Source organism: Gambusia affinis, linkage group LG14 (assembly GCF_019740435.1).
Source record: "Gambusia affinis linkage group LG14, SWU_Gaff_1.0, whole genome shotgun sequence".
In the NCBI taxonomy this organism is placed as follows: domain Eukaryota; kingdom Metazoa; phylum Chordata; class Actinopteri; order Cyprinodontiformes; family Poeciliidae; genus Gambusia; species Gambusia affinis.
The window spans coordinates 2257047-2269933 of NC_057881.1; the positions used below are offsets into that span (position 1 = coordinate 2257047).

The 12887-nt window shown below is 37.6% G+C and overlaps 1 protein-coding gene across 3 annotated transcripts in view; it reads right to left on the reverse strand.

The window, feature by feature from the left end:
* Nucleotides 1-12887, reverse strand: part of cica (capicua transcriptional repressor a) — a 46523-nt gene that overhangs the window by 17949 nt on the left and 15687 nt on the right. For all 3 annotated transcript variants that reach the window (XM_044138411.1, XM_044138412.1, XM_044138410.1), the window contains 4 exons: nt 11839-12097; nt 4137-4268; nt 3703-3856; nt 174-273 (listed from right to left, as the gene is read on the reverse strand). In XM_044138411.1, coding sequence (XP_043994346.1) covers nt 174-273; nt 3703-3856; nt 4137-4268; nt 11839-12097 — 645 coding nt within the window. The remainder of the gene's footprint in view (nt 1-173; nt 274-3702; nt 3857-4136; nt 4269-11838; nt 12098-12887) is intronic.

Here is a 12887-nt window from a genome sequence, read left to right on the forward strand (position 1 = left end):
GAGCTAAATCTGGAAAATACCAGAAGAAAACTAGATATGGATGCTGAAAAAAACATGTTGATTTCTAGATTGAAATAATAATCCACTAAATCCCAGTAAAACATATTGAAGTCTGTGGTATTAATGTCAGAAAGGTCAGTGAAGGTCAGTGAAGGTCAGCCCCAATGACTCACCTTCCTGTCTCCGTCTTTGGGCAGGGCGCTGAGCGACTGCGTGCGTCTCTTCATGGGTCCGGCGGAGGGAGACGGGTCGTTCCCCACACCGGGGGAGAACCTGCACCAAAAACACAAAGGAAAGGGAAACTGAAAGTCCAGCTGGAAATCAGGGGAGATTCCTCAAGCTCAGGAATTTCAGGAAGATTAAAACACCACAAAAACACAAAATATTACCAAAGTGTTTTCAAACTGGTTTCTAGTGCAAATAAAAACAGAAAACAAATACACAACTAGCTGAGACTTTAAAAAATCCCTAATGATTTCACATTGATGACAATAGTACTAGTTTTTTCAGTGGCAGCACATTTTTCTTATATTATAAATTATATAATCTAGATCTTTTCATAAATATTAAGCAGTTACTGACTTAAACTAAGCTTCATTATCTTGATAAAAAATTTCTTGAGAGATTATTCTGTCTTATCTCAAATTTGTCTTTTTGCAGTGTAGTGATGGGTTTTCCGTATCAACAGCTGAAAATTTTAGGAACAATTAGTATCTAATAAAACATTGCAAAACCACCTAAAGTTTAATGTTATCTCAACCTTCAGTAAAAATCTAATAATCTAACTTTTTTTAGCTCTGAATTATTTAACATTATTTCTCCCACGTTTTGCCTTTCTGCAGAAGATGACTTTATTTCAAAATTTTCTCAGCCGGGTTTTAACACATCTTTTCAAAAATTAATGATGAAACAGATTTAGTTTTTATCCAAGAACTTAGATGGTCTGTTGTAGATTTGAGAAGAGAAAATCAAAGAGGAGACCCAGCCGCTGCAGACCGGACTAGTCTTAAGGGTGTAAGTTTCAGATCTTTACCTCAAAGGTTCTGCTTTTATTCATCTTCACACAGATAACAGCATGATTACATCACTGATACCTCCCACTGTGAAGCACATGGGGGGATCTGAGTTCGTTTGCTGCATGCAAATATCGGCCCGTCCTGCTGCGTCACGCTCCACAAACTTATCTGGTGGGTCATCAAAAACCCTGAGCGAGCAGAAATGCACCTCGCATACAAGAATTTAAACTGTACTGGAGATAAATTAATATGGTTTCAGAAAATTACCAGCTCAAACGTACTCACGGGCCAAAAAAAACAAAATGCTTAAAAACTAAAAATCACAAAAAATGTGACTTTTTTAACAAAGTCAATAATAAACTAAACAAACAATTTTTATATATATATTTTTTCTTTTTTTTGTGATTTTTTAAAATATTGATTAAAAAGTGCTTGTTTAACTGGCAGATTATTTCACTTATAAAGACATTTTCCATGTTATGAGTGAAATAATCTGCCAATAAAGATGGAGCACGTTTTAATCAATATTAAAGAAATAGTGCTTAAAATTGCTTAAAAATTACTCTTGTCTTATTTCAAGTGCACTATGATATTTGCAGTATAAATTAGGCCTTAATACTTGGTAAGGTTGTGTATTTTTGCAGTGATTATTTCACTTATAATGTGGGAAAAATATCTCTGCAGTGGAACTAATACTTTTTAATCAATATTAAAACAACCTCATAATTCTTACTAAACTTATAAGAAATATGTATGTATCTTTGTTTTGTCTAATTTTAAGTGTACTAAGAAATCTGCATTAAAAACTGGCCCAAAAATACTTGGTAAGAGTTTTTAGTGAGATTTTAAAACCATTATAACCTGAAATCTGTTTCTACTTGAAATTTGTTTGGATTTTCTGAGGGAAAAAATGACAAAGCAAAAGTCAGAAACCTCAACAGAAAGATCAGCGAGTCAGTTTGCTTGAGGATTAAATGTCATCTTTATTTTGTGTGCATGTTTTCACATATGGGGGCGTTTCCGTTTGTCATTTCGCTGCAACAGCTAAACAAAAACAGCAACCCTGGCAAATCCGAACCAAAGCCCCCGAGGTCGATAAGTGTGTCGACTTTGTTTTCATCAATGACACTCGCCCTTTCAAAGCCATGCACAGGAAGGAAAAGGAAAAGAATCAGGTGTAAGACTTCAGTATTTGTTTGGCGCCCCCGGCCTCTGAGATCCCCGTGACCCTGAAACATTCATAACCGCACTACGAACCAGACAGCACGTCTGAGTCACTGTGAAAGAGAAACGAGCCAGATGCAGACACGAAGTCCGAACGAGAAAGAACTGTACAACTCCCAGCAGACAGATGCACACAAACACAAACACTCGCAGACAAAAGAGTTTCGAGTTCTGCTGCACCTGTCGGCGGAGGCCTTGAGTTTTAAAAGGCTCAAACTACACGACAAGCTGCATCTCATCACAGCTACTACACACTTTGCTGTGAGTCATATGCAGAGTCGCAGAGAGGAAGCGACGAGTGCGAGGGGCTTGATCAGAAACCGAGAAAATATTACCAGGCGTCACGGTTTTACCTGGGAAATATTCAGGCAAGCAGGGAAAGAAATCGCTGCTCAACTGTGGACTCAACCGACCAGCTGAAATTTAATGAAAACGTAACCCAACACAAAGGAATCCTGAAGTTTAAAGGTGACCTATTAGGATTCATTGAACAGGTTTTAATAAATCTTTGGCAGCGTTGTTCAAAGTGCAGCCCATTTCGGTCCTTCAAAGCAATTCAAACTTACCAAATAGTTTTGGTATAGTTTTCCAAATATCTTATTACACTTGAAATAAGACAAAACTAACTTACAAGTAACTTCCAACAAGAAATAGGAGCTTGTTTTACGTAAAGAAGTTCTTATTATTGATTAAAAAAAGTACTAGTTACAGTGGCAGATTATTTCACTTGTAAAATGGTAAAAATGTCTAGTAAGAATCTCCTACTGGAACTAGAACATTTTAAAATCAATATTAAGTAATAATTGACTTAAAACAAGCTCCTTTATCTAGATGAAACTTGTAAGTTAGTTTAGTCTTATTTAAAGTGTGCTAATATATTTGTACTAGAAAGTAGACCAAAACATTTGGTAAAATTTTGTGTTTTTGCTGTGAAATTGACACATATTTGCCCCACAGGACAGAAAAATATTCATTAAAATGTTTTGCACAAAATCATTCTTCGATAATGAGATTTTAGCTCTGTCTATTTTCAGCTGTATTAGAGCGCCTCGTCACTTTAAATCCAAATAAACTCGCACGCGAAAATGGCCGCAAACAGATGCGCAACTATGCAATCATACATCTTTGAAAAGCAGAAGTGGAACCTGCTGCACAGCAACAAGAATGCAGAAAGTGGTTTCTGGACGGTAAGTCAACAACAAAACACTTGTCTTTTCCAGCAGCCATTAAGGTTGCTAGGTAACGGTGCACTGCCCATCAAATGTGATTCATTCTCAGAGACCAAAAAACTATAAGTTGTTGCCAACTGGGTGGTTTTTTAAAGCGGTTTGGCTGTTTTTAGAAGCAGTTTAGACTCAAACTGAACTATAAAATGTGCAAAAAGTTAATTTTACAAAGTAGAACTCCTTTAATCATTTAGCAATATTTCTTTCTGTGTAATAAAAACCTGCAGCGTACTCACGGATCATCGGTATCGCTCTCTGTCTCGCTGTCCGCCCCGCCCCTCTCTGCTGGGGGATTGTCATTGGTCGGGGCAGGGCGAGACGGCGACCCCCTGTCCGGCTCCGGGGGGCCTGCCCGCCCTTCGCTCACCAGGGCCACCCCGCAGCGAGGCTCTGCAAAATAAAAGGTTCAAAATGATTTAAAATCAGACTTCATTTAAAAACAGAATGCATTCTTCTCAACTGAATGGCCTTTCAGCCCTGGTCGTTCTCCGTTTAGGTCTCCAACTCTGATATCTTACATAATTTAATTTAATTTCCCTCATGATGCCACAAAACCTTAAAATACATCCACAGCTGTGCTTCTGTTTAACTCAAACGATGTGAACCATCATCTGGGCCCGTCCAGAGAACCGGTCTAAGAAAAGACGTCATGTCAAGGTCACGTCGCTACCTTTGCTCTGATTAACAAGCTGCTGGCCATCAGCAGGCTGGCCGGCCGCTCCTGATTGGCTGGAGTCCAGGAACGGGACGAGCGAATGCCAGGGGAACACTGGCACCGACCGAGGCTCCACGTTGGTCCAAACTGTGGAAAAAAACAACGAAAAAAGAAAAAAAAAAAGGTGAAATGTGACGATGTTGGTTGTGATTTCAGAGGAAAGACGATGTTCTGCCCTCTGGCTGCAAGTTCCACTGAAAAACACATTTTCGTAGAAAGGCCCTGAACAGGAACTCCATGAACGGAGCATTCAGAGACATACACATATCAGCCCTCGGGGTAATGAGGGTTGAGGGGTCATGTGGTGAGAGGCTCTGATGAGGGAACCTGTTATTATTCAGCACTTCCTTTGATCTGGACTGAAAAAAATCATGCAAACATACTCAAAAGTATTTATTCTTCACACTTTTACCACTTTAAAACCATCATTTATGAAAATGAGACATTCTCTACACAATGGGTGTCTAAAGTTTGGTCTGGGGGCCATTTGTGGACCTTTTACAGAGTTTTTGTGGACCACAACGGTTGATAAAAAATTATACAAATGGTGGTTAGGAGACGTTAACGTAATTTTCCAACAACGGACAACGTTAAGTATGACAAAGTATTATTCGTCATACTTTTGTAATAGTCAGTTTCTATTTAATTTAGTAAAATTGGCTAAACATAACACGTGTTTTGAAAGAAAGTCACCAAAATCCATGTCTTTATATTAATAGAGTGAATCTGCAAATTCCTCCTTAAGTTTAGAAAAACATTAACAAACATTACATTTTGATGAGTGCCATGAATATCAGCATTTTATTACTTGATTTATTTCAGTATTATTTTCACTTTCTTGGCCCACAAATACTTCTGACTGAATTAGTTCATGTGATAAAAAGTTTAGACACCCCTACTCTACACTTAAACATTTTTACTGCAAGTTTTCCCATATAAAAATACTTTAAAACACAAGTTTGGAAGAATCATCCATCCTGCAGCCCCTTTCACTTTATATTAATTATCTGCTAATTAAGTATTAAAATGGCTCCAATATGGAAAATGTTCCAAATGGAGCTCCATATACAGTAGGGCTAAATCAATTAATCATGATTAATTAAAATAATCGTCAACTAACTTAGCACTCGATTAATTGTTAATTTAAAGCATACACACTCAAAAAACCCAACATATTCAGAGCCATAATAAAGCTAAAGCTGGATAAAAATATATAAATTTTGCATTTAAGATAATTAAAAAACATTCCTTGTCTGTTTCAAGTGAGTTCTTCACCTCTTCAAATTCTTTAGAAAGTGTTAAACATGCTGTACTGATGTTGCTGCAGTTTTGTCCTTTGCTACAAATGACCAAGCATGTGCATTTTCTTATTTAAAAAAGGAATTGAATTGTTTATTACCATCTTTTAATGCATTTCTAATATTTTACAAAATAAGCTTAAGAGGCCAAAAGAAAAACGGGAAGAATGTGCCAAATGTTTTTTCTGATTAATCGATTAATCGTCAGCATAATTTTCGCAGTTGGTCACACACTCTGCCGTTTTACATGCCGGTTCTGAAGCTCCAGTTTTAACCCAACTCTCTGCAGGAGGAACTTCAGCTGAGGAAGTTAACTTTATTCAAATGTTTGACACACATAAAGCGGGTTTGTTAAAGCGAGGTAGCACCGCTGACGAGTCAGAGCTCATGGGAACAGGAGTGGGTCAGAGGTCAAATTCAGCTTCACCACAACAACTCGTAAACTAGAATACATTATCGACTCGTCCTGGACGTAGCGCTGCAGCTGATTCTGAATTTTTTATTTTATTTTTTTACAGCAGACCTCAAGGAACTGATAACTGTTTTGTTACGCAACATAAACAAACAAACTTGAGTCAGAAAGCTGGAGGGAATCGGCGGCTATGATACAAAATGAGTGTAATATTTTAGAGTTAAATGGACACGCACTGGCTGAACTTTTCTTGGCTCATTTCATGTTGTTTTGTTAACACAACCAGGCAAAATGCACAAATCTGCTGCTACAGGCCTGTCAATGTAACAAATTTATAACACAACTTATTTTGATAACTTATCTTCCAGGAATATAATGGAAATGGCAAAATAATGCAAGTTCACAAAGGGAAATAAACGTTTGATTCTAATGAAGATTTAACACTGGAACTGAAAGACATTTTAAATAAACAAAATACATAAACAACAAACAAAATGAATTATGAATTACGACTGCACACAGAATTATCCTTCAAAAAGAGGTTTAGTGAAACCAGAGCATTATACTGAAGACTTTTGTCTCCCGATTTTTCTTAGAAAGAGAGATCAAATTATTGAGCTAATTTCAATTTATCATGCGATCTGTTAATTTATTGCTTATTGTGACTTTGTTTCAAATTTAGATTCTAAATTTAAAAAATACAATCTCAGATTTTTTTCATTCCAAACCGAATCTTAATCAATTTTGTTACTAAAAAAGAAATTAGAAATGACAGAAAACATGTTTTATATTTAAAATCCTCCACTGAACGATGGAGTAGTAGCGCCGGGTTACAGGAACAACTTCTGATGGTTAATTGAATAAAAAAGAAATGGCAGATTATTCATTTAGCCACTGAAGCTTGTTTTATACAATATTAAAAATACATTCAAAAATCTAATAACCTTTTAGAAATGAGAAAGTAAAGATTTTATTACCCAAAATGCAACAACAGCATTTGATCATTTGTAGCAAAGCCGGCATCTGCAGCTAAAAACATGTGAAAAATATGTTTACTGGTAGCTGCAGTTTTATTATTTCAAATAACATTTCTGTTGGTTTTTGTGTATCTCTGCTGTTTCTGCAGTTTTATTTTAATTTATGCACATTTTATGCATTTTTAAAAATGATGCTTCTCAGTTGAATATTTCTTTAAATCGGAGTATAACATTATTGATAACTTATTTCATGTTCTGTATGAATGAATGAATGAATGAATGAATGAATGAATGAATGAATGAATGAATGAATGAATATACTTTATTAATCCCAGAGGGAAGGTTTCATTTCATTGCTTCCTGTCCAAAGAGCAAAACAAACAACATAAGACATGAGTAGTAGATTTGATTTTGTCTCTTAATTTTTTTTTATCTTTGCCACAACTGTTTGTCATATTTCTGCTGTAGGACAATAAAAATATTTCTATTCTAAACTATTGTATTCTATCAGTAACCAAGTTTCAAACATCCTCATCTAACTTCAATGTTTGGTTATTTTTTTGTTTAGTTAGTTTTTTCTCTTCATCTTTAATTGGACCTAATACCAATTAAAGAAGATGCTTCTTAGACCATTTCCAACATCAATAAGAGGTGCAACAGGACTGCAGTGTTATCTGCTGTGCATATAAAACACCATCCTATATGATAGTTACACTGAAGATGCATGAGTCAAAATGTGACCCAATGGAAGTGCAAAATCAACACTTTTTACTGCTTCCTCCCACAGTTGTGGCTACACTACGCAGAAAATGAGCCCAAGTGTGAGCAGAGTTAGTATTTCTCCTGAGAATACACTGCAAGCAAATGTAGGAGCTTAATATAGATTAGAGCTTGATGCTCTCCCTGTTTGCATGCTGTTTACCACTTGCTTGTCTATTAATATTGTGGTTTCATATGTTAGATGTACGATGAAATAAACATAAAACTAGTCATCAGAGATTACCTGGAAGACTTGTAAGCACTTATGAATGTGCTGCAGCAAAGCTAATTATCTTCAAGCGCCTCTTATAAGCTCAACCTTGGAGCAACACCAAAGGTTTTCATATGTGAGACCGGATCACACGCTGGCAGTTTTCTGGTGTTAACAAGAAAGAAAATATGAATCCAATTCTCCAGAAATCATTTGAAACACTTTGGTGTTAAACCATTTTCACACTAGTAACGTAACACACATTATTAGCACCTGCTAACAGCTAAGAACCCCTTACACCTCGTATTTCAACTGTGTACAAAAATATGACACTAGTTCTCCTTAAATTCTGTGATTTTACTTCTTGAAACTCACAAACACTGCTTAAACCAGAAAAGAGATAATATTTGCTAATATTTGCTACCCTAGAAAATCTGCTAGAGTTTTTGAGGAATTTAAAATCTAACGGCCCAATTTGTTCTTGTTCTTGCCTCAGAGTCAAAAGTATTTCTTGGCCTTAGACACCAGTGTCTGGCTTTCCAGTGGAAAGTGTTTTATTAGTTTTATCTATTGCAAAATAATGGCTCTTGAATTTTAAAAAAATTCTAACATTTTGATGGTAACATGTTGCAGACTAAACATGACTCTTCGATGTCAGAAACCGAGCTGGGAGCTCACTTTCAGTTCCACTGTTTTACTTTCACCTTCAGACATAAATAAAAATCACCAATATCATTACTGAATTATAAACTTCCCCAGAAAATAACATTTAAGCAGTGTTAAAGGTGAAGTACTGAACATGTGATGAACAAGTTATATAAAACATAATCATTACATTTATTGCACAAAATCACTCTTAGATAAGGAGATTTATCCTATTTTGAGCTTCTTTGGAGATGTACGCTTTGAAAAGCAGAAGTAGAGCCTCCTGCCCAACCAACAATGATGCAGCAAGTGGTTTCTTGATGGTAAGTCAACAACAAAACAATTGTCTTTTCCAGCAGCCGTTAACCAGCTGACCAAGCATGCTGGAGTACCGGTGGGGTTGCTAGGTAACAGATCACTGACGTTACTTAGAAGTGTCATTTTTCAGACACCAAAAACTTTAACTTATTACTAAAAGAAGCAGGGTGTTTGTCATTTTCTCAAACAAGATGGCTGCCCTGGATGTGCTGACATCACTCTGATGTATGGAAATCCTACAATCATGTTTAAGGGCCATAGTAGACACAAAAAACAGAAGAAGAGCACATATCCACCAAAAATTTTTTGATTAATTTCAGAAATTTCCTATTAAAAAAACCATGTAAATTTCTTAGATTCAAGTTGAATATTTTTGACTTTTGAAACTGTAAAAATATCAAAAGTCTCAAATTTTGGAGTTTTGAAACTCAGAAAGTAAAAAATAAATCTTGAAAATTTCTGAGATTAATCCAAACATTCGAGTATTTTTCCAACAAATTTTTACATAAATACATTTAAAAGAATAAAATTCTTCAGATTCGTCTCAAAATTTCAGTTTTGTCTGTCAAATTTTAAACTTTCCATGCTCAAAATTTCATTTTTTCTAGAAAATTTCTGAGATTAATCTAAAATTTTTTTTGGTTTTTGACATAAACTTGCTCTTTTTCATTGTTCTGTCTGCGGTTGTTCTGATATGTCATTGTACGTTGTTGGGAAATAACATATTTTCCAAAAATTAAATTTTAAAAACCAAAAATAAGATTATGTGATAGGTGCCCTATCGTCTTGGAAACATCAATCTGCGTGTCGTTAATCTGTAATCAATGTGTTTAACTTAAATAAATAAATGAGTTCATCAGCTGCATGCTAATCTAGTCAATGTGCGCTGCGTTTTCTCGCAGCAACGTACCTCTGAGAGCAATAATGAAACTTATGATGCCAATGCAGCTGCAGAGGCGCTGGGTTATATTTAGGCGAGCTGCCTAGAGCCTCTGCAGCCTTTAGGCGCTTTTTTCTTTTTCGTTTTTAAAAATGCATGGTAAAGAAAATACTACGCTACAGAGGCAGGTGGCCTTTAGAGGACGTGACAAGCAGACAGAAAAAGAAAAGTGCACAGCCGTAATCAGCTCGGACAATTTACTGAACCGAGCGGCGTATCCATGACAACACGTCGGCAATACGATTACCCCCCTGAAACATATTCACATCAAGTGGCCTTAATGCTCCGTCTGAGGCTGTTTGATTGCCTGAAAACAGGGACAGGACTCTTGTTTGTGTCTCACAGAGGAGTGGAGGACATGTCCAGACATAGCAACACTTACAGATTCTTAAAAGTTTCAGTGATGTTCCTCTTATCTCTCACAAACACGCGTGTAAAGGATTAAAAACAAGCACTACACACACTGAGTCACACGTTACACACAGCCAGCAGCAGGTTTGGGACGTTGCCAGAGAAACTCATTTATAAAAGCTGTTGATATTCACACCTCACCGAGAAAACGCGGTTTCATTTTAAAGTTAGGAGCTTATTTAACATCAGGAGGTGAAATGTAAAACACTAAAAGTGATGTTAAACTCCTCAAATGTCAGCATCAGCCGTGAAGCGACCGGATTTCCGACGTTGGGGCGTTTGAAAACGGTAGAAATCACCGTTACATTTCCAGCGCTTGCACATGCTGTCATATTCACAAAGTTGGCATGGAAACAGGCACAGAGAACACGATGAACCCAAGTACCTGTATTCCTCCTAGCACATTTTCTTTCATGCAAACGTCTGACCGCAGATATGCAGTACAGTTACACCCCAGGACACACACAGCACCTGCAAACACAAAGGCGCAGCTATTGCACAAAGAAAGTAAGTGCACCCTTAAACTTAGGCTTAAAACAAACACAAAATAAAAAGTTTGAGGAGGTGGAGCAGGGTGATATTTAACAAAAGATAAATAAATGGTTTTTCAGAAACGATTAATCACTATCAGACGACTACAGAAATGATCATCAACTAATTCACTGAAAGAACAACATTCTCAGAGCTGTAATTTTATGAATTTCCATCCATCCATCCATTTTCTGTTCACCCCTCGTCCCTAATGGGGTCAGGAGGGTTGCTGGTTCCTCTCCAGCTACGTTCCGGGCGAGAGGCGGGGTACAACCTGGACAGGTCGCCAGTCTGTCGCAGGGCAACACAAAGACATACAGGACACACAACCATTCACACTCACACCTAATTTAGAAACCAGTTAACCTGACAGTCATGTTTTTGGACTGTGGGAGGAAGCCGGAGAACCCGGAGAGAACCCACCATGCACAGGGAGAACATGCAAACTCCATGCAGAAAGACCCCAGGCCGGGAATCGAACCCAGGACCTTCTTGCTGCAAGGCAACAGCTCTACCAACTGCGCCACTGTGCAGCAATTTTATGAATTTCTAATTCAAAATAAAGTAAGTTTAAGTGGTTAAATGAAAAATGGGTTGAATGGTGATCATACCTGGAGACAATCAGTTAATCAATGCAGTTCTTCCTATTAAATCCTGTAGGAGAGGCAAGGGGTGTACTTAGTTTTTCCAACACACAGCTTCTCAATTTTGGCTCAACTTTGGTCAAATAGACGAAAACAAATTGACTCCAGTTAAGAATTGGCTACAACTCTGTGTTTTAAAAAGGCGTGAATGTAAAAACTTTCCTTTCCCCTGAGTTCACAGCTAGAGCTCCGGACAAAACAGGAATGTTTTCCCCTTTTAGCATTTCTAAGACAGCAGTTTGCAGCCGACTGGAGTGGATAATGTTTCCTCTCAGTTGAAAACTCAGGGACAGAAAAGGGTTTTCTAAAATGTTATGGTACAAGCAGCTGTAAACTATCCATGAGTCATAGCCAAAGCAGTCTGATGACACGGCTGTAAACCCAGAGAGATAAAGAAACTGAGAGGAGCGCAGAAAAACCAAGCGTGGCTCAGCAGATTTCTGCCTCTGACAGAAACAAAAGGTCAAACCCACAGGTGTCGTCTGGCCGCCACGCCCTCCGCCTGCCTTACCTGTGCCCGGGCGACCAATGATGATCTGCTTGCGCGGCGCCGGGTGCGGCGACTCAGCTGGCAGTATGAGCGGCAGCAGGGCGGTCGGCGTGGGATGGCAGGCCACCGGCTGCGGCAGCGCGCCACCCGAGGCGTCCTGGTAGCCTTCGGGTTTCCGGTCCCGGCCGCCGGAACTGGACGAGGACAGAGTGGAGCCCGACGGGGTGGAGACGGAGGATCCGGACAGCGCGGCGTGACCTGCTGTGACTGGGGTCAACGACTGCGGAAAGACATTGGAAAGACGTTGAGTCTGTTTGCAGGAAACATCAATTATTTAACCTGTTAGAGAACACGTGTCAAACTCAAGGCGCAGGGGTCAAATCTGGCCCGCCATCGCTCTTTATATGGCCCTCTGGTCTCTAGAGAGACACATAAAGAGGACCTTAACACAGTTTTATGTTTAATGTAGTTTTTATCTGTCAACTGCCAAATTACATCAATGTGAAAAGATGTTCAACAATATTTAAGAATTACTCAATGCTATACAGAGGCAGATATTTTAAAGTTTTAATGCATTTTATCGCTGCATTCTGGGACAACCGGCCCTTTAAGAACATTCATGATGTTGATATGGCCCAAAATAAAAACAAGTTTAACAGCCCTGTACTAGAGTCTCATTGTCTTTGAGTTAGCATAAGTGTTGTTAAAGAGTCGGATCATTGGATGAATTCAATCATACAAAAATACGTTTCATAATAAACTTTAAATATGACTTTTATCTGTTTCTGATAACAGTAGTCATTGCAACTGAACACTAAAGTGTAACACAAATTAAACATATTTACTATCTTACTCTAAATCATTATGATTTAGATAAAAGTCTGTAAAATACAGGAATAAAATTTTAATAATTGAGATAAATTGTAATTTTACCAGAGTAAAGTCGGAAAAATACAATAATAAAGATAATACTAGAATAACGACTTAAAACAAGAATACATTGTAATAATATGAGAATAACATCATAATAATATAACAACAATGTCATTATATTACAAGAATAATGTCGG